This window comes from Halichoeres trimaculatus, unplaced genomic scaffold (genome assembly GCF_033239565.1).
Source record: "Halichoeres trimaculatus isolate MK-OKI-2021-1 unplaced genomic scaffold, fHalTri1.1 fHalTri1_scaffold_10, whole genome shotgun sequence".
In the NCBI taxonomy this organism is placed as follows: domain Eukaryota; kingdom Metazoa; phylum Chordata; class Actinopteri; order Labriformes; family Labridae; genus Halichoeres; species Halichoeres trimaculatus.
The window spans coordinates 18,941,278-18,964,290 of NW_027437187.1; the positions used below are offsets into that span (position 1 = coordinate 18,941,278).

Consider the following 23,013-nt stretch of genomic DNA (forward strand, 5'->3'; position numbering starts at 1 on the left):
GTACCCCAAATGAATTCTACTCAAATACTGCTTTAATTTTAACTTTAACGTACGTATAAAATAATTGTCGGAATTGGTGTGGCAGTTTGCTGCCCTAAGTATAAACTCAGGGCAATAAAACGAAATGTAGCGTATTCAATGCAATTCACCGTAAACGGTGCGGAATGTAAATGCTCAAGCCCCCAATATAAAAAATAAACATGAGAGGTCGAGTAAGAGCGAAAATAAACTGTATAATTAATACGAACACAACAGAAGGCATTTTTAAACGAATTCCCATATTGCTTCACAGTTTTGTTGCACCGGAAGAGACGTCAAAGCGACTGAGTCATAGTTGAAAGGTTAGCAGAGTTGGTTATCGTCCCGTCAAGCTAGCAAGTGGATCAGCTTGCACAAAAAAAAAACGTTACAATGTCAACTGCGGACGAAAACACAGAGATGGCTGTTCCGTGTGTGATCATCACTAGCTGTGACATTAGTTTTAAAGAAGAAGATCTCATAAAACGTAAGTTTATAGCATGGCTTAAATGTATGAATTAGCTTAAGGCTAATGCAAACAAGGCTATATTATAGCTCCAGAGAGAACATTACCTGCGCACAGGACCTATCAGCACGTTGTCAACGGTGGTCAGGCAAACTAGGAGACTTATTTTTGCGAGGTATATTAGTGCGCGTCAACGGGTAAGTCTGGTGAGGTTAAGCACGCCGGAATTTTCATGGTAGGAGGCAGTCAGGTTTAAAGCAGGTTGAGGCATAAACAACAACGCAACTGTCTATGCAACGTGGTGTTGTTCATAACGAGTGGTGTTTATTTTCCACAGAAATCCTCAGTACGACGAGTCTGCCGGAGCCCGTCAAGAGAGAGGAACTAGTAGTCTGGTATCCCTGGACCATCAACAACAAATACTACACAGCTGACGTTCGGTTGTGTGCTGTACCAAGCACGTTTCAAATGTCTTCGGAGATCGCCCATTCTATGCAGGCTTTCATCGCTTATTTTGACAGTACAGTGGTGCGTGACTCAACACTGACATTCAATTGGAAAGGTCCCAACGTGTACACTTTATGATCATACATTCATTCGGACATGGATTAAATGTATTATTGTGCATGCTTGGTATTTGCAGAAGGATGGTCTTGAGAAGCTTCACCCTTGGATATCAGTGGTTGAGGATCTTGCTCCAGAGGTTCTCATTCTGGTGTGTGACAGAGTCAGTGAGAATGGTTAGTTCTGCAGTGCTGTATGGAAACTAAAAGCCCGTGAGTACAGTTTTGCGGGGTAGTACACTGCATGTTAAATGTGTCCTTTTTTTTTTTTTTATCCCAGGAGTCACCAGACATGAAGCACAACAGTGGTGTCTGGCTCATGCGTTTGAGCTGGTTGAGCTCAATCCACAAGAATTGCCTGATGAGGATGGTGAGTTTTCACTAGGCAGAATTCACACTGATATAGGGCAAATGTACTTGTTCTAGTGTTTTTGGATGTTGCTTTCTCTCAGTCACACTTTTTTTTTGTTCCCTTTGTCAGATGATTTTCCAGAATCAACTGGAGTCAAGAGAATTGTGCAGGCCCTCAATGCTAATGTGTGGTCAAGTGTGGAGATGAAGGATGGTGAGTTGATATCACCAAAACATTTATATGTGCAGTTTCCCTGCCTGTTGAATGTTTCTCTGTGAAGGTGAAGGATATGAAAGAGAAAATCTCTGTCTGATAGGGCACAACCAGGGCTTTGGTCTAATGAGTAGTTTAGTGGCTTCAAGACACAACAACCCACGCAGCTGTCAAGACCCACCAGTAAGTTGCATTATATTTCCATTCCATTTTTAATATATTAACATTCAATTAGTATTTATTCTTTTTTTTTTGTTTATAACTGGCAATGTTTGTTAATTTTGGATTAAAATATATGAATGCTATGGCAATTGCTTTTTTAACTGTCATTTAATAACAAGACATGCTAATCTCAATCCTTTTGTGATGCCAGTCTTCAAACCTGTCAGTAGAGGGCACATGTGTCAGTGAAGAGGCTAACCATACAGAGAGTGGCATAAACACACAGGAAGATACCGTGGTTGGTAAGTGGAAAACTTCTGATGGATTTTGCCCTTTATTATGTCTGAATTTTTTTGTCTTAGGAAACACCTTTTCACATCTGAAATCATTAATGTTCTCTTGCTCTGATTCCTCAGATGCTATGACTGATCTGGACATTCAGGAACTTGCTAATCTCACGGCTGGGGATGCAGATGTGGATAACTTTGAACGCCTCTTTACCAAATTAAAAGAGATGAAGGGTAAGTTTTGGGAATGGTAACCAAATGCAAATCCAGAGGACAAAAGCCTCATTTCCTTTCATCTCTCATTACACACAAGATTTTGGGCCTTTTTTTTAAACCTTGCTTTCATTTTTAGTGCACAGGTGAACATTTACAAAGCTGATTTCCCCTTTTCTTCCAATTCTAACCTGCAGACAAGGCCTCTTCATTACCTCATGAGCAGAGAAAAGTTCATGCAGAGAAGGTAAGCAGCTATATTCTACTAGTTGCAAGATTTATCAGAAAGAAATGTTAAATAACTGACTATTGTTGCAACCTCACATAACTGTCAGTCTATTCTGCACAGCCTACATAAGAGATAATGATAAGATGGTCATAATGATAAGGGTGAGATGGATCAAAATGTTTAAATCTAAACTCTGGTACAAAGTATTGATACTGAGTGTGATTTCCAGGTGGCAAAAGCTTTTTGGATGGCCATTGGTGGTGATGATGACGAGATAGATGGGCTTTCATCAGGAGAAGAAAGCTGAAAGTAGCTACCTGTGACTCAGCCTCTTTCCCTCAGATCCTCCTTCTTTCCTCAATCTCCCACAAGATCCAGCGCCCTCTGAATCACTTATTACACTTGGAAAGTGGAAATGCTAACAGATGGTACCGTAGGCGTCATCATGTTTAGAAACTTAATTTTCTAGTGAAATGACTGCAATACTGGTGTATTGTGAGAAGCAGTTGAATATCTTGACTAGGAGGAAAGATAGCCAATGGATGGCCCTGACCTTCAGCCATCTCCCATGGGTCCTTCTTAAACTCTGTGTGAACCTCAGCATGTAATAGTGTTGGGGTAACCCAAGAATAAAACATACAGACTTTAAGTATAAGTCCTTTAGGTACAGCTGTCACTTATATTTACAAGTGACATAATGTGCCTTATCCATAGAAGAGTTATGCACATTCTGTTAAATGAATATAAAAACTTGTGATTGAAATTCTCTGATCTCTCCTGTAAAGTGTGGTATTGTTTTAAACATGATACCTGTTGTGCTGCATGGTTACATGATGCTCATCTTTTATAAAGAAAACTGATGACTGGAATATAGGAACAAAAGTGTGCTGCCATGGAGTACCTCTGCAATAAATAAAATATTTGGTTTAGCTGCAGTCTGTTTTAGACCATACATATTAAATGATCTTACACCACCCAACGAAACTCCACAAACTATGATCCTCTGGATTTCCCTATTTTATATCATCACCTCTGATGGTTTGATAGGTGTGTATGACAGGAAGGTGGGCTTGAAGTAGAATTTACATCCATTCCTTTATTACAAACAGATTAATATGAACTCTTTTTACTCAGTTGCAATTTATTATTTTTTTCCCAGATAATAAAACAATGGTCATTTGCAAACAAATATTAAGCCATGTGAAAAACCATATACATAAGACTGAACAGAAAACCACCAACTAAAGATATCAAGGAACACAAGTACTAATACAGGTCTACTGACGACTAAAACACAGTATTTTGGTTTGGTACCATGCATCCCTTTTAGATAGATACCATGGTGATTCAGTCTTATATACTGTGAGTAAGTGCAAGCTAAACATGGCAGCTTCATAGACAATGATCAAGGACACCAAGCTTATAACACATGCTTTGTAGCAATGTATGTGAAGTACACTATTTACTGGACAAGCAAGCTACTGCTAGAACTAAACTTTACACCTATCAACACAGTAAATTTGAAGTGTATCATTTATCCACAAGGGGCATAGTGTAGTATTGGTAAACAGAATGTAATATGTGAAAAACCTCTATATGTTCACACTCAGCATGCCATCACTGGATGAACAACACATCAGTAACAGTGTCTAAATTCAACCATTCCCCTACGACCGATGATACTTTGTCCTTTCTTCCTATTATGAAATAAGACAAGCTGGTACAATTATCTCTTGTTACACAGAAAAGCTTGACCCGCATTTAAAAGCCTGCATTTAAATGAAGTTATGTTTTGGGTCATTAAAGCAGAAGTTTTTTGTAAGCATACTCATGCCAGAGGTCAGTCAGGTCCAATGTTTCAAGCAAAATGACTACAAGAAATCACAGGCTATAAATATTTATGTACAATCAAATTGAGGCAATAAAAAAAATATATTCCCATGCAAGACAGTATGCAAAAATAACTTATAAAATGTCTCTTTCACTGAGCAAAATAGTTTTCATACAAGGGTTCTTTTCAAGAAACAATGGTTCTACTGCCTAGGTTTCATTTGAAATAGATAAAACACTGATTAGAGATCAATTAAATAATCAACACTTTCATTAATGCAACATTGGCAAAGTACTTTGTACTTTGTAAGTTAATAAGTACCTTGTAAGTTATTAATATATCCTGTTGAATTGAAACTCAGAATGACAGGTTTATGGTTAAATTGATAAATAAGCTTGCTTATTTATTGATGACAAAGTGGTACTGGGACACTGAAACACCAGTAATGATCATTCCGCCATAGTTTTAGCTAATTCATAGAATCAAAATAGTTTTGAAATGTTTAAATTGATGATGCAGCTAAAACTACCATATTTTCATCTTTCAACTTTTTTTTTCTTTTTTTTTTTTTTTTTTAAGAAAAGAGAAAACCAAAAAATGACACGGCACAGAGACATATGTCTGGATGAATTCTGAATGAATTTGAACCTTTTACCCAATATCCTATGGCTGCCTGTTGAACACATGAAACAATGTACAAGTCCTAAGTAATGATCAAATGGAGAAATTAAATGGAACTCCGAAAAGTGCTACAGATGTGAGGTGAACTGTTTGACAGCAGGGGAGGAGGGTCACAACACCATAAATGGTGTCTCTTTCCTTATCAGCATTAAGGGACGCCTGAGTTCTCCTATGTTGTTTGTGAATAAGAGCATTAGAGTGAAGGAGGGCTCCTTTAAAAGCATTAGCTTATTCTATGACACACTGGAGCAGTGGATGCTGGGAGAACCCATCTGTGTGAGGACCTTGTCAAGCCACTGCAAAGGGCCGTTGAGGTGTAGCTCTATCCAGCAGGGGGTGCTGGTCACTGTCTGACGCCTGCAGGGTACAGAGAAGGACAGGAGTTATACAGTCTGACATAGTTCACACGTCTTTATATCCAAATGCGTTAAAAATCACAGCTAGTTTTTATCTATAATGTAACTTCTTCAGAGCCCACTCAGCTTCTCTCATCCTTCTTGAGTGTCTGACACATTGGTGTCTATTTTTGAAGTCATTGAAGTTTCTATCAGGGATGTTTTTCTCCAAGGTGTTTGGTGCCAGAAATATAACACGCAGCACTCACAGTCCATTGGGAATCCCCCTTGCTGAGGTGTCTGAAATGTGTTCACCTCCCACTTCGTGTCCCCTTCACCACTGCATGCCTGCTGCATTCTTTCTCCATTACTCAACCCTCTCTTGCCTACTCACTGCTGCACCCTCCCCCATCATCCTCTTCTGAATCTTCAAGCCTGTTACTGTATGCGCATGACACTACCTCAGTTTTTCATCCCCTTAACACCTGGGAGTTAATGAAAATATCAGACAAGTTTAAAAAACATCCAATTACCTGTACTCAGCTCCCCAACCCTTAACAAAACTCATACGAATGGTACACATCCTGGTGAGTTGGTACACAGCCTCAAAGCCCTGGTTGACTGACTGAGCAAGTAGAGCAGCAAACTCCTGGTTATTAAAGATCTTCAGGTTACAGCCTGGAAATGAAAAAAACAAAATATTCATTGTGAGGCTGAAAAGCAAAGAAAACAATCAATGTATCCAAAGAGCAGTGTTTTCTTTATAGTTGCAAGAATTTGTGTTCATCCACTCATGCTCACCTGGGGGGATTTTGCAGACAGTGGCAGGATGCCACCCGTAGCGCTGGTTGCAGTTGGGACTCTGGACAAAGATGGCACTATCACTAAGACACTCTGCAAACACCTCTCCCCCAATGTAGTACAACCTCACACCCCGTCCTGGAGAGAAGAAGACATTATAGTCCCTTGGTGCACACTGCCAGCTGATCATGCTGATGTAAAGGGAAATAAATAAAAGTACCTATGTGTCTGCGTGTGAGCTCTACTGCTGAGTTGCGGTTAACGTTGGACAGCAAGCCAAGACAGAAGCGTTCAGAGTTGGAGGGGTCTGTGAATCCATCTACTGTAAGGGAGGGCTGTGAGGCGTGGAAGGTCTCTCCAACACGTTGGTTGAGTTCATAGTAGGAGATGGAGCACCAGAAGGCAGACTCACAGTACGTAACAGGTTGTAAGTCTGGATGGAATGAGATGGAGTGTCATTAATGCACACACAGTACATGCTCCAGTCTATTCAATGAAAAAAGTCTTGGGAAGGTCATAAATTTATTCTATTCACAGTAACCCCCTGTTGACTGACAGATGTCACAGAAAGGATAAGCTGATAAGTGGAGCTTCTCATGGGAAGGGACGAAGACTCAAATCATACCACACACACTCTCATGCTGACCTGAGGCTGAGCCTCCCAAACTTTACTGTTTGTAGCTCATCAAGCACTCACACATATGCCTGTTCTATCCTGTTCCTACATTCACTGTCTATAGACTCCAACACTCTAGGCAACAGCTGATTAGGGGCATAATTCATATAGATCATACAGAAAGATTCGTCAACAAAGAGACAGCAGTGAAAACAATGACGGTAGACGAGAAAAAAGGGACCAAAGCTCTGCAAGACGAGCTTAAAAATGGTTCTCAGTACCAGGAAATCTAGGGAGTAAAAGATGGGAGAAGGAAAGAGTAAAGGCAGCATTTTATGGGAATGTTTTAGGTGTGTGAAAGGATTTCTTAGTCAAGAAAGGAAGGGAAAATTCATGGCTTTGTGGCAAGAGGTTGAGGAACGCTTAGGTTGAGGACGCACTGAGACCCAGAGAAAAAACAGAGGCATGGGTGTTTTTCCTGACATACTACCAGTAGGCGAGATAAAGAACCCCACGGACACGAGGTGTGCGACCACACTGGCCATCTATACCACGCTCAAGCATGTTTCAGCCATGAAGTCCAGTTTGTTTGGCCAGTGTGACCACTCTGTACCGTGTTCAGGCATGGTACACTTCCTTGGCTTTGGCAGAATTCAGAGAGGTGTGCTTTGCGCTGTGCACTTCATGCATAAGCAGGTAGGTGCACATCATCAATGATATGGTAAATGAGGCAGATTCCTGTTGAGTTTCTTACCAAGATTATTGTTAGTGGGTGACACAGGATTGGGTGACAGGCTGGGTGAACCTTAAACAGAGCAGAAATGAAGGACTGGATCAAGCTTCTTAATTAAAACAAATTGGGCCTGTACAGTGCAGGTGTTTTTCCCCATATTACTCACTTGTGTCCATGCTTTGGTTGTGCTGGTGATCATTTGTTTCACCATCTTCACTGAGATACCCTGGTGGGGGAGTTTCTGGAAAATACATATACAAATAAAAATTGAGAAATTTGAAGCGAAATGCAAAAAAGTAACAAAAAAATATTACTCTTGTTGTCTGGTATGTCTGGACAACAGTCAGTATTTCTAAGAGCTGCATTCAGAGAAACGTTCAATTTTGGACAGTCCTTGTAACTTGTACCATGCTCAAGATAATTTATGATGAAAATAAGAGTTTACAGACTTTTTGTGCACTGAAATAATGACACAGGTTCCTTACCAGGAATATAGTTACTCTGGGGCTCGATGCCAGCTGGAAAATTGGTGTTTTCAGGGATGGATGGGCTGTAGTCATCCAAAGGTGGAAACTCTGCTGGTATGTCTGTATGTCTTGGTACCAGTACAGGAGGCAAAACTGGAGACATGCACATACCCTCATTAAGGAACATTTTTATACTGTAAACTACACAGCAAATGCATGATCTGAACTACTGTCAGTTGAATCATTTAGCAATTTACTGCACTCACTTGGAGTCTCCACCCTTTGGTAGTGGTATGGGTTGACACAGACCTCATCCTTCTTTGTGTGGAAGGCAAATTCACAGTGGTCCACAGCCCTCAGCTCATGATGAGACTGTAGGTCTGGCCAGCGCCACAAGCGACAGTAGATTACATGAGGAAGACCTTTTCTGTGGGAGACCTGGAGACGCCCATCCAAAGACCTGAGACAAACACACACCAAAAAAAGATTTCATTGAAACACGCAGAGTGAACCCTAAAATTCGGTGTGTGACCCCCATCTCTTACCCTGGTCTGATTACAACTAAAGTCAAGCTTTTGAAATAAGACAGTCTGAACATCTGAAGTTCTTTATAAACCAACACTCACTAAGGGAGTAACTCAAAACATTTGATAGATGTTGCCCAAGTTGAAAATGCATTATTTTACCCAATAATGAATCTGGCTCACAGGTTGTTTGCTTTTTAATTCAACAAATAAAATAAAGTAAGTAAAAAGACTTGGCATCCCCCCTTTTTTATGTACTTTATGAGAGTAGGAACATGTGCAGACAGACAAGGCCATGAAGCTGGCGTCAGAGAAGAGAAAGGACAATAGTAGATTCTGGATATTTCTCCTCACAAATAGTCAGCTGTGGTGGTGGTGCTGTTTTGTTGCTAAACCCCAGCTGGTCATATGAATGAGACCCACCAAGGCAAATTACAGAGTCAAACAAAAATTTTATCATTAAACAGACTCTTCAACATTTCACAAATATGTAATAGGAATTTAAGAAACTCAAGGCAGTATCAGTATTTACTGTGTATAGAGGGTATGGGTGCACAGGAATCACATTTAAAATGATTACTCTTGTCCAAAACATGTGTAAAAACTTTATATACTTAAAAACTTTATGTCACTGAAATCATGACACAAAGGAATGCTTAATCAAAAGCACTGTGTACTGTGAGCAGCAATGAGCATCTCATCCAAACTTTCTGACACAAGACATCTTAGAGGGTGTAATGTTGGGTCAGCATTTCTTCATCTTTGATGGGATTGACCCCTGTTTAATCCAATTGGAGATCTTTATTGTATATTATCATTTCTTGTGACCTTTCTGCTTTTTATTTTAGGGAAAAGGGGCACAAACTAAAAATTGAAGTATAGGCCATTTATAGTACAGAACACATTTGGCCTGCTTCAGTGAAGAGCTACTGAATCCCTGCAGTCCCATCAGATAGCAAGACAGCTGTTATTCTGTAAACCTACAGTCTCTAACCCTTCCAACTGTGAACCTTAATCCAAACAGTGGCCCACACCCTCCTCTGAGTCTGCAGCACATTCCCAAGACCCAGAGAAAAGTTTGTAATGTAGGTTTAACCCCCATCGTCAAACTAGGGCTGAACGATTTGGGAAAATAATGTAATTGCAATTTTTTTAGACCAATATTGTGATTTAGCATACGATTTTATGGGGGGGATGTTTATCTTCTGCAGTGTTCACTTAACACAGGTTTTAAGTCATTTTATAGTATGACTAACCAACAAAAGATACTGTTAGCATTTAAATAGGTCTTTTTTTGCATCTCTTAATTGAAAAAAAAAAACAAAGGAACACTGTGAAATTTTACTGACCTTCAGTTGTCAGTAAGAGTAACAAACCATACAGAAAAAAAGTAACCAAGGGGTATGGCTCTATGATCTACTGGATGGATCTTTGTAGCTCACTGGGTTTTTTTTGTCAGGAAAAAAACAGCATTTTGACTGTTGCTGGTTTTAAGGGAGAACAAGTACAAGTTACTATATTCCTTCCAGGTCTGTGTACATGAAACTTTTTTTTTTTCTAATTGAAGCCTTAGGGATTTGAAAATTGCATCCTATTACATTGCGATGTCGGTTTGAAATCGATGAATTGTTCAGCCCTAAGTCAAACTATGAAGGGGAATCTCTTTTTGTTGTTAATGAGGCCAACAAGTTGTGTGACTTAATAAAGCTTGGGGGGGGGGGGTCCAGGAATCTAATATTTTCAAGGAGCTCCTTTTGCATTGCCTTTTACTTCTGGCCTAAATGTGAACCTGCATAACTTTTCACCCAGAAACGTAATTTCAGGGTAACACAACAACCTGCTTGTGTTTCTTGTTAAAGAAATGATCCAGTATGATTAAAACCTACCTCACATTGTCATATTCCTTTGAGTGTTCTTAACTTAATCATTATTGTAGTTTCTGGGGTTTTAGTATACATATATATATATATATATATATACACACACACACACACACACACACACACACACACACACACACACACACACATATATATAAATAAATGGGTCTTCTATTGTTTAAAGTTTTACTATGACAACAGACAGAAGACTAAAGACAGTGTGCAACTTAAATAAAACTGTCTGCAAAGTTATCATGACTCATTCAGACCACAGAGAGTACAACTATGTGTGTGTGTATAACCAAACTAGCACCAAAAACAATCTGTCTCGTATATCAGCAAACTATGAGATACAGATGGGTGTCCACATGGGAAATCCCAAACCGAAATCCAACTTTCCTAGAGTTCACACGCTCCAGTCTAAACATCCCCCTGTGAGTCAGAGGCTTCGCTTTGCCAAACCCCACATTCTCCTCTTCATCACACGTGAACAGTGGTGAAACTTGCTTATGCAGCTCTGATATTATATGTGTCACTGCTGATATGTCAGCATCTAAGCTTGATGTGAAACCGAAATATCTTCAAACTTTTTCAGTCATTTGACCATATAATTCTAGAAATAGCATCTATGCAGAGGTGATGCATCTTTGTTAAACTGAGAAAATAACTCTGATATACTGGTCATGTTAAATATGGTTACAGTATGATGAGACAGGTTCGTGGTTCAACGGGATGAGGCTAACCGCCCCAGTTACTGATATTAACATTAATCTAGTCGTACATAAACGCCCCAGAGTCGCCATTCAAGGCTAGGTACATACCAGATTACTATACTTTTTGACAAAGTAAAATAAAAAGTCATTCGAGTTTCTACCGAACAGCTACTGCTGGCTCTGTGATACTATTTTGAACAATTGCAGCTAAGGCTAATTGCAGTGCGATACCAAATGCACAACATTAAACCATTCCTTGTCTTTTCAGTTCTTTCTGAACACTGTCACTTAAATTTGATGCTTTTAATGGAATAAAACAAAACACTGGAGTGCCAAAGCAACTATCTTCTAATATCTGCAGTAGCTAACTAGCAAGCTACTTAGCTACCGTTAGCTGTCATCAACAGCAGTTAGCCAGCTTAGCTTAGCTAAGTAGTAGACACAGTTAGCTCTGCTCGTGTCGTTACCTGGGTATGGTTAAGCATTTCGTGTTGACATTCTGTGTTGTGATGGCCTTTTCCAACTCGTCCAACTGTCCCGTCTTTTTCAACTTCTTCACCAGACTTTTGACAGCCTTTTCGCACCATTTCTCCTCCTGTCCATTCTGCTCACCCTTCTTCCAGCCAAGAAGCCTCTTCACGATTGGAGGAGTGAACGGTAATATCGACATTTTAAAAATGCAACTTTTTAGCAGTTAAATGCAGTTTTCATTTAATTCTGCAGTCCAGAATCAACAGTAGCTCAGTTTTTATCCCCACCGTAAAGACTGCTACTGAGCTAAGCTAGCTTAACTCCCAGACAGACAAACGGCTGGTTGCTGCCGGAGACTCGGCAGCAGCAGCGGCGGCTTGCGTCGCAGGTTCACTGCGGTCGACTTGGCTGTCTGTCGGTCTGTGTGGAGCAGCTCCCCCGGCAGAGGACTGTCTGTCTGCCCCTCCTCCAGCCCTCCGGTCAGCTGTCCTGTCCACCTGTACCAAGCGAGCGTCCCAGGACATTTCATATAGATTAAAAAAATTACACATTATCAATATAATTTTTCACCTGGGTAAGATAATCCCAAATTTCCGTAACTTAATAAGACTATGAAATTTGAAGAAAAAAAAGTTTATTCAAAAAAAGAACCACGCAGAAGGCTTTCACTCTCCCAAACTAGGTAAACCCCCTCCCCTCATCAAACCGGGCTGTATACAGCAAGAAATAGAAAAACTGTTGTAATGAAAGATATGTCAACTCCGAAAAGTGATCCAACTTTTGCATTTATATGTCTATAAATAGAAGATCCCCTGGAGTCACCCCAATGAGCCCCTTATAAAAGTTATTTAATTTCACCTTAGATGTGTTTTTCCCCTTAAATGGACCAGGAAGGAGTCTGTATTCAAAGATATTTGGAGTTTTATGGCATAACTGGTAAATGTATCTCTGGCTGCTGCCCCCTGTAAACAGCAGTGTGCTTGTGCTATAAATATCACTGAACAGATCCATTCCCCTTTCTTCTCTCTATATTTATAACTTCCATCAATAACTGTGGTCTATTTTTAAGGAACTATTTGGCATGGCTTCTTACTTCCGTCTTAGATAAATATAATAGCTATCTTGGCAGTGGCACCTTCAGCGATAATGTTGACTATTAATGGCTCTCTATGGAGAAGTCTGCTGCAAGTATGTCCTGTTTAAAGTCATAATTAACTGTAAACACTGTTATATGCTTACAATTTTGTCTGCATTTCAACATTTTTTCATTAGGGGTTAAACTACTGATGATCCTCATATGAACAGTGAAACAGAACGAACAGCAGTCTGTAAGAATTGTGATTTTTATCACAGACTGTATAAAATTTAGTTGCATTTTATCATCTTGCACAAACTAAAGCAACAAAAACCTACAAGTTAAAACTGATCTTAATGATCATTCAGTGTTACCTTTTCAGAGTCAACGTTTAGTTGACAGGGATTTGCTCTGGTGGCATAAAGCAACATAAACCATCTTCCTTATTTGGCATGAGCAAATGGTGAAATTAGACATATACATACACAGTATATTAGATTTCAAGATGTGTTGGATTCATAGTATCTTTACCTTCTTCAAAGTCTTGAAAATCTATGTTATATTTTCTTTCTTTCTTTCTTTCTTTCTTTCTTTCTTTCTTTCTTTCTTTCTTTCTTTTTATTCTTTTCTTTTTTCTTTTTTTTTTGGCAGAAGAGTGTTGACAATGTTAAAGTATTGTTGAGATACTCTGTCAGTGGTGATGAAAACAGCCCAGTACTTGATGGTCTGCTTCAGGATCCCCTCAGCACATCTAACTGCCATGGGATGGAGAGCTGAACAGCTGGTGTGTGAAGTTTTCTGCATGTCTCTGTTTGTGCAGTGTTTGCAGGGGGGGGCAGATGGACCATGGCAGGCAAGAGAGGGTCTTGAGGACAGAAGGAGGAAGGATTTTGGACAAAAACATGGCAGCAGGCTGAATGAATGATGAGTGCATACAATCTGATGGACAGCAATGACATTGTGATGGACCACTCATAAGTTAAAAGGAAAACAAGCAGAATGTGGTGCAGGGGCCTGATCAGCCTGACTGCTGTCACAACAATACTTAAACAAGGCTGGAGAGGCAATTAAAGAAAATATGCCTTTTATTGATCTGTATTAGCAAAATATTGTTGTACTATAGCTTTAAAACCAATCAATCCCAAAAATGTTAGGTCATAGCTCTGTTCTTAATTCAGATTTTATTGGATAAATGATAGCTTCTTCCATATATTTGAGGAAAACACACCCACATATTTACCCTTCACAGACCTGTAATTGCCCCCACAGCTAATTGCAGTGTGTCAGAATCAGACATGGCTGTTCAACACAGCCCCAAACGGGTGGGGTCCGATTCTCCCTACAATCTCTGCCGGTTTTTAATCTCCCTTCACACTGCAGGCTGTTATCTGTCGCTCACAGCCATCAATCTCTCCCCAGACAGTGGCACCTCCAAATCTGACGCAGGAGTGACCTCCCTGGTTTGTCCCTCTTTCTGGTCTGAATCAAAACAACTTTTAGTCCTCCTCCTCTGGATTCAGAGCCACAGGGGTAATCACACTACATCACACAACGTAACAATAACAAAGATACACTGACATGCTGGGAGACATTCATCTTTTGTAAAGAATTATCAATGGATTACCAACATTTAACTCTGTTTCTGCAAAGTAGAAAGAAATGGTGGAACATGAGGGACTGTGACCACCTGAGAACCCTAAAGTTTTTTTTTTCCTTTTTTTGTTTATGTTGACAGCTTTTACTGGTGTGTATCATCCAATAAAATCATTCAGAAGCAATTTATTCACCCATTTCATTGTCATTATAACAATACAAATAAAATAAAGAAGAGGATGATAACATAACCTTGCAAATAGGGAGTTTTCATAGCCCAGTTCCCCCCATGGGTCTTGTATTTCAAATATACATAGAAGCATTTACAGTTAGTCTAGAAAAAAAGTATATAGGCAAATCAAATTAGCAAAAAATAAAAGTACAAATGAAAATGATAAGAATAATTTTTGTTCAAATGTTTGATGCCAAACATTTGAACACCACAGGACACTCCAACAATTTACACAAGAACTCCCAAAGTATTCATGATGTCACCCTTACATTGTATTCCTGACTCAAACCACTGATTCGAAAATTAATAACAATAAAAAAAATGATCACCCAGGTCTAAGAGTCATGCAAACTATATGATTATAAGCTTTGAGAGATTCTATAAGGATGTAAAAAGGATTTCTAAAAAACCTTGAAACACCCATTTGTTAAAGTGTGAGTTGTTGCACTGTTGCTCATTTTATAGATTATTATCCATATGTATTTTCACTTGCTCAAGATTGTTATACATTTAAAAATTTTTATAGTTGGAAACAAAGTCTGTATCTGGTTTGATTTACAACATCAATGTTACAATAAGAAGCAGTCGCTCTGGCAGGCATAAAGTGGCAACATTAAAGAGGCATACTACACCACCTAGTGGCTTGGAGCCATAACTACAGGATATTGACCCACCTATTCTTCACAGCAGAAATTAAAGAATCTGATTTTTTAAAATGATACTTTGCTGAATAATGACACAATTATTTTTAACTGCCTCCGTTTTAGGTCCTGTTTAGTGTGGGATTACCGAATCACACTGTCAATGTCCAACAGAGTGATCGAAGACATTCTTAAATCTCTTACTTTAGTAAATAATAATAAAAAAAGTCAAATACCTTTGTAGAAGCAGAAAAAATACACTTGGAGCAGAATGTCTCAATCAAAATCACATAAAGATTATTGTTCAGATAAAATAAAACAACTTTTATTGATGCATAAAGCAATCAATGATTAATTCAATGTTACAGCTGTTATGACTACACAGTTAATCTCAATGCGTTAAGTTTGTAAATACTCATCCTGAGAAGCATTGTCTTTTCCTTTAGTAAAGAATCAGATTGTGTTATACATCATGTCATAATACAATTGCCTAAAAGGTCAAATATTCCCATCAGAAATATATCACAATGGGAAGACAAATAAGAAGGTGGACATTATTCAGGTAACTTCATAAAGTAATACCCATGCTTTTCTATTCTAAAGTATATGATATCTCTATTTTCTTCTTGTGTTTTTGTTTTGTTTCTTTTTCTTTCATTTTACACCCAACTACATTCACTGTGATGATAATTTAATTGTGATCTCTGCCATTGATTTATTGGGTGTTCCATAAACACAATTTACATGTTTATTGTGAACAATGGCCCATAAAAGCATTAAGTTGATTCAGAGGCTTTGCACAATATCTCCTCATCTTACATATGGATGGAATGCGTTGCTTGGACATGACTCATTAATTTCACCTCCAGGCTAAAACAGATTTCTGTTTGGCCTCAGTTACTCTGCCCCGTATTTACAAAGGATCTCTTCTTTTGTGACTTGATATTGAAATTGGACATTGATATGACCTTTGATAAACACTGGACTACAATGTGTGTGTGTTAATACACATTTCAGGGAGTTTAAATGAAAAGTGTGACCATTACTAGGGATTCACCACAGTCACTGTACATTTCCATTAACAAACAGATAGATTAGACTTTTATTTTTACAACTTCCTCTCGAAGCTCGTGAAACTTGTCATTTTGTGTGATCTGGTAAGTACACTCTGTCACTCACACCACCACCAAAACTAATGATTGTGAAATTAGTTTCAGAGCAATCAGGAGCTCCCCTGCTAAGACCCACTGTATCCATATGCATGAAATTGCTTGTGTTAATACATGCTATGAATCGTGGGTAATGCAGTGAATAATTCTGACTGCACACAATAATGCTATCTTCTATTAGATTGGGGACTGTTGTGAAGCAGGAGCCCTGTGGCAATATGCTTGTAAATGGCCATGTAAGGATAATTAAGCATTATACTTGAACATTAAAACTTGCTTATTTCCGAGAGCTGCAGGCTGTAGAGAGCTCTTATTGGAAGCATTCCTATTTTTGGTCTTTCGCTATAATGTGTTCTCATTAGTACTAGTGTTCAAGCAATTGTGAACTTTGAGTCCTTCTTACTGTATCTTTCAAACTGCATTTAATTAGAAAAAGTACAATAACAGTTTGAATCAGGTTTTAAAACTTAATAGAATATACATTTTTTAATTGATCACTCTTTAAGAAGTTTGTTGTATATTGCACAGATGTATCTCCAGCTTGTGTTCCTGCTGTCACCACCACCTTGTGTTTTCTGGCCGCAGGGGGCAATGTTTCAGATGACAGGTTCCCCTGGACTGAGAGAGGACAGCAGTCTCATCCCTCAGCGGTTGTGTTTGGGTAGAACTTGTTGGAATCATCTGTGTCTTTTGTTGTGTTCACACTTCATCTAGTCAACAGGGGTCTTTTTGGGAGGGAGGATGTTGGACCCTGATGGGAATCGTGTGGTCATGTCAGAGCAGAGACAGTCACAGAGTCTGATAGAGAGTGTGTCATGAGTGGAAAGGGCAGCAGGGGTGTTGTTGTCTTTGGGATGATGAGCTTTACTCCTTTGATAAGGTGTGCCTAATTGGAAAAGACAAAAGAGCAGACAGTCAAGGCGATTTTTTTTTCAACTTTGCTTCATAAAATAAATAACATAGCTGTAATGCCTGTACTCTTTCAAATCCATATGTAAACCATTTCCTCCCGCCGCTGCCTCCTCCTCCTGCCCTCCCTCTCTTAAAAACCTCCGGCTCATTAGTGTTGCCTTTATGACATGGCTTTACCTAAATGCCGTGGATTTTCCATTCCCTCTCTGGCCCACTCTCAGGCGGCTCAGTCTCTACTCTGTCACTCACAGAGAGGCTGAGAAGGCATTTTTGTGTTTGTTTCAGCAGCATTCCTCTGCACTGGTTGTGGCTTAATAAGACATGTAGACCTATGAGCTTTACAAAGCACTTATACAGAGTGGTGAATTTACACTATGTAGACTGTAAGTGAAGGAAAAGTTCGGTTAAATTAGTGGGATTAACCTTTAAATTGGTTTTGCATGAATAATCATTGTCAGTAATGATAAAAAAAAAAGTTGCATTGAATAAAAAATTTAAAGCTATAAGAGAAATAGCTTCAGGTCACATTTCATGCACTGCTTTTGAAGAACATGATTCCCTTTATCTTTTCTTTTGTTTTTGTTTTTTAACTTTATTTTGAAAGACATCCTAAGAGAGATAGAAACCAAAAATGACATACACAAAATCCCACTGTAATATCAATGGTATTACAAGTGTGATGACAACTGTTGCCTCTGTATTTGTGACACCTGCTCTACCAACAAAGCTCAACCAGCACTTGTGTTTCAGAGATAATATTATACGTATGACTCTATATTCACCCAAGCAGGAAGGTTTCATATCAAGCATAAATTATTGAGCGTTAAAAAAGCCTGTTAGCCAGTCACTTTTACCAGAAAATCAATATAATAAAGAAAAAAAGCTAAAAAAAAAAATAAAAAATTACAATAATATTGGAAAGAAAAGATTAATCGGAGACAAAAAGCTGTTTAAGTCACTAAAGGACAAATGGACAAATCTAATTTAAGTCACACTATGTAATAATACTACCAACCTAAAATGCAGTTAAAAATAAATAAATGAATAAATAAATAAATAAATAAATAAATAAATAAATAAATAAATAAATAAATTAATAATAATAATAATAATAATAATAATAATAATAATAATAATAATAATAATAATAATAATAACCTTATGAAGAATTTGATCGAGTGATTTATTCTTGTGATGAAGCCTCCTATGATGTAGGTAGCAGGAGTAGTGTTTTTACTTTAACTGAGGACTTAACTATATTAAAAATTCACAATTTAGCTTAAGGGCTCTGACACCTAAAATGCCACAAATATGCAAAGCTTTACATTGGGTTTGTACTTTAAAAGATGTTACTACAAAAGAATTGAACCTGGTTAAACAAACTAAATGGTTCCTTATGTTTAGGTAGGAAAGTACAATCAGGATCCACAAGGTGGCAGTGTAACATGTGCCTGACAAGCCCCAGAAAAAGAGAATTAAAAGTGTGATTTCCTTCACTGGGTGCTTTAACTATTGTTTTTAGAACCATAGTTATAAACATATTCATTTTAGATTAAATATTTTATGTGCATGTCCATCATATGTTCCATTTATCATTACTTTTCCCAGCCTGTTTTAGTGTAAGTACCAGTGATCATACATGATAATAAAAGTACTGTTGTATTTCTGGTGTTGTTTTGTGTCATGAAACACATGTGAGATGGAGACCCAGGTCAGGAGAATCCTAAACTCAAAGCCAGAGCTGAAATGACTGAAGGCAGAGCTGAGAGGAAGGTGAGTGATCCAATTTTTCCCACTGGCTCCTGTATTTTACAGAGAGTGGTTTGGGTTGAGAAGTTTTTTCCTGTTTATCCATTTGGTGGAAAATAATATCCTGTAAAAAGCCAATAAGTTTCTGTCTTTGAACTCGCTGAGAGTTTTTCCTCCCCACTGGCTCAGTGCTCTTTGGGAGAAATGAGGGTGAGCCGCTTGCCGAAGGACTTCCCATCAGCTGCCTTCAACCCTCCACACATGTTTCTGATAGACCTCCACAAGCCCCAGTAATCCAAGGGCAGCTCATTCAGAAAGAGAGAGGCAGCTATAATAAAAAAGGGAAGGGAAGGGTGAGAGGGAAGGGAAGGAGATATAGGAGAGAAGGATGAACTAGAAAGCAGAGTGGGAGCAGGCCAAAGGGGAGGGAGGATAAAAGGAAACATTTTAGAGCATGTTATTTGCCTCTCTGGAGACAACGCTGCAGACTTCTCAATTTAAAATGGCAGCAATGTTTGTTCCTTTAGGCTGGAGCCTTTATTCCAGTTCATACCATCTACATTATATGCGCTGGATAAAACCCTAACTGCATTTTCCAAACAATTCCTTTTCTTATTTTGTTCCTGAGTCACAAAAGAATCAGAAGCTGAAAGATCAGAAGCCCAAAAGTACAAAAGAAAGGAAAATGTGCTCCATAAAAATCCTCCTCATTGGAAAAACTGACCCTTGACATCACCAACATGAGCTAAGTGTGCTTCAGTGTATTCCCTCTAAAATCACCCATCAATGTCTCTTTATTCAAGTGTTTACAGTGAAAGCTCCATAGTAGTTCAGCCTGAGTAGGTCTATCAGAGGGCTGACATTTGCCGGCCTGCAGCCCCTGGAGAGGAAAAACAGCACACACACTACGCAGGTCTTGCCGGTGTTTTAAACACAATGTAATCCGTCATGCTTAATTTCCTCCTGTCCCTCATCAATCACCCTGAAACCTGTGTGGACAGACAGGAGAGTGTAAACACCTGTTGTGGTGCGTGCCCCTGTTTTAACATGTAAGAGTAAATGTGAGTATGAGTATGTAGTACTGGGGTGGTAATGGAGTCAGAGGAGGAACAGTAAGGGGGGTATATTCTGAGATGCTTGTTGAGGTAAAGGAGTGGGGAGGGGGGGACAGACTGTGAAATGTAAAACAGCTGCGGCCAGCTACAAAGAAGTCTCAGCTGGAATAACTCACTCACAAAAGTTACTCCGCTCTCTTGAGTGCTGGCAGATTGGCACGTCCCCAAACACAGGAGAGTAGATCCATCCTCTCCTTTTCATCCATTTGCTCAGACACAATGGAGCTGCTCCTGCTATTAAACACAGTCACAACAAACCTGCTAGTGTTGCAGCATTGTGATCTTTCATAATAATGTGAGAATAACAGGTGAGTCTACATCTTTACAACTTAATGAACTCACAAATACTCAACTGCAGAATTTGTGGAAATTTGTATAAAGCTGTGTCCAAAGCGTTGCCTTATTTTAGCAGCTGGTAACAAACACTTTTATTGCCATGGTTACATCTCACTATTTCTGATGCACTCTCCATGGTGTTATATGAATATCTAAAATTTTTATTTGTGTTTCACCAAACATCCATTACCTTAATTTTCCCTTTAAGGGTCTGAGAGGTGGGATACACCCAATACAGGTTGCCAGCCTGTCAAAGGATAGAGATCAACAACAATTCATAGACACCTGTAAGAAATGTTAAGTGAGCAATCTAAGATCCAAAGCCATGCTCACCTGATGAGCATGTTTTGGACTGTGGGGGGAAGCTGGAGTACCCACACATGCAAACTCCAACCAGGAACTTTTTGTTGTGAAGCAACAGCATCGACCCCTTCAGCGCCATGCAGCCTTCCACAATAAGACAGTCATTTTAATAAATGTACCTGTGCATTTTAAAGATCCTAATGCCACAGACAAGCACATGTTCCCACTTTTAGGCCCTCGTATCAGCAAACTATAGCATAGGGATGGGAATTGATACGATTTTGTCAATACCAATGCCCTTATCGATTCTGCTTATCAATCTGATTCTTTACCGATTCCTTTATCAATTCCTGTTGTGAATGTCCTTGGTACAAAAAGTAGCTTTACAGGCTTTCTGTGTCAACAACATTTAATTGAGTTTATACTGTAAGTGAATAAAATGCAATTGGTCCCTGAGTCTGGATATTCCTTAATTATACAGAAACAGGTAAAAGTTGCACACAATGTGATGTTGATATACTGTGTTGTAATATATTAATAATTCAAGTAGGCCATCTAGTGTCTCAAAGTGGTTATAGCAACGGTTTAAGTTGTTTGGAAGCTTTCCGTAGTTATGAAGTCAGCTATAAGCCTTTCAATTGCCTGTTAGCTTTTGACATTTGAAATTCTCAGTATTTTTTACAAAGAGTTGATGTGATATGTTTCTGTGATGAAAGTTGAAATTCTATTCTGAAGTTGAAGTTATACTGATGTATACTAACTGCTAGCATATCAATGCAGTTTCCCATATACGTAAGCATCAAGCTTGCGCTATTTTGTTATTTTGGTAAATAAGGTAATTTCTACCATTTTGAATGTACTGAATATGAATCTCCCGAGAAAGAGTAATGTACATTTCTTCATGAAGTCAGTTCTTCAGCAAAACTTAAAGCTGAAAAGCCTGAAACAGAGTTTTCTTGGGCAACGTTATCTAACTGCTAGGCTAAGATAGCTGCGGCAGACTAGTCGACGTAAAGCCCGGCGGCTCCATCACAATGTAAAGAATTGATAAGGGAACCATTAAGCACAAAAACTAACGATATCGATGGATTGAAACATTTTTTATTGATTCTCAACAGGAACCAGTTTATGATTCTCATCCCACTATAACATGATGAAAGTATTTAAATACTGTGTTTGAGAAATAACTGCTGTAGTATATGGTGGTTTTGTTTTTAGGATCAAAGTGACTCCTCTTTAAGTTACAATATTTTGAGTTACATTGAAGCACTGCTGCATTATTGGGTCAGTGTAGCATCTATATGTTGTAGCTAATGGAGAGCTGCAGCTTATATTATTACAAAGCTTTTGTTAAGTGATAGCTTTCAAGTGCAAAGTCTAAATTTTAAAGTGTCCAATAATGAATTAAGTGGGGGTGGGGGGAAACAAAATCTCAGACCAAATTGTTGTGCAGCACTCTATGCAGCCTGCAGCAAGTATTCATTAAAGTATCTCAAATGTGTGTGTATCTGTAAATGCTGTAAAACTGTTGTAGCGAATGCTATATCATGCTAAGTGTGTGGATGTTCACCTGGTGAGAAGGTCAAACAACAGCTTCTCCTCTGACTTTAAGGAGAAGGAGGTCACTGACAGCAGGAGGTTACGCTGAAATGCTGCAAACACAGACAGCACACACACATAGACAACACAAACACAGGCCTGACACTGTTGCTTAAGGTAGGAAATAAAGTAAGTAATCTTGAGTGCGTTTAAATGTGCATGTGTGTACAAGGATGGAAGAGTGCGTGTGCACATGGCTGTGTTTAGGGCCTAGAGGCTTGTTTAGCTGACCTCAGTGAAAGCAAACCTCATGACAGAAGGTCTGGCATTGTCTGTGTGCCCGGGCTGCTCTGGAGCCAGACGGTCTGCCGGCCGCCAGCTTTGCTTGCTTATAACGGCTGAGAACATCCGATCCCCTTGGGGAGGACAGAAGGGGAGGGGAGGAGGGGTCTACTGCACCGCTTGCCACTTTCCTCTCTGTCTTTATCTCTGCTCTTTAGACAAGGAACAAGCATTAGCTAGGTCATCAACTACTATGTTTATTATGTATGTGCATAAGTGTGTGTGTGTGTGTGTGTGTGTGTGTGTGTGTGTGTGTGTGTGTGTGTGTGTGTGTGTGTGTGTGTGTGTGTGTGTGTGTGTGTGTGTGTGTGTGTGTGTGTGTGATGAAAATACCAAAAAGGCAGAACAAGAAAGGGGCAAATTTGGAGTCAAAGAGTTGAAACGCAAACGGAAAATTGTGTCCATGAGAACACAGAAAACACACAAAGAGAGAAGGAAGAAAAACAGACCAA

At 39.0% G+C, this 23,013-nt stretch overlaps 2 protein-coding genes across 2 annotated transcripts; one reads left to right on the forward strand and one right to left on the reverse strand.

The window, feature by feature from the left end:
- Positions 1-307: 307 nt before the first annotated feature.
- On the forward strand, positions 308-3,432 carry aagab (alpha and gamma adaptin binding protein). Its single transcript, XM_074677129.1, has 10 exons — positions 308-505; positions 822-1,012; positions 1,128-1,224; positions 1,328-1,417; positions 1,529-1,612; positions 1,716-1,795; positions 1,986-2,076; positions 2,191-2,295; positions 2,472-2,521; positions 2,733-3,432. The coding sequence occupies exons 1-10, from the start codon at positions 412-414 to the stop codon at positions 2,808-2,810; spliced, it is 960 nt and encodes a 319-aa protein (XP_074533230.1). The 5' UTR covers positions 308-411; the 3' UTR covers positions 2,811-3,432.
- Positions 3,433-3,624: 192 nt separating this feature from the next.
- smad3b (SMAD family member 3b) lies at positions 3,625-12,025 on the reverse strand. Its single transcript, XM_074677128.1, has 9 exons — positions 11,552-12,025; positions 8,234-8,427; positions 7,986-8,120; positions 7,667-7,741; positions 7,522-7,572; positions 6,372-6,584; positions 6,152-6,289; positions 5,884-6,028; positions 3,625-5,372 (listed from the first exon to the last, which is right to left on the reverse strand). Exons 1-9 carry the CDS (start codon positions 11,752-11,754, stop codon positions 5,249-5,251), a joined length of 1,278 nt encoding a protein of 425 aa, XP_074533229.1. The 5' UTR covers positions 11,755-12,025; the 3' UTR covers positions 3,625-5,248.
- Between the last annotated feature and the right edge of the window lie 10,988 nt (positions 12,026-23,013).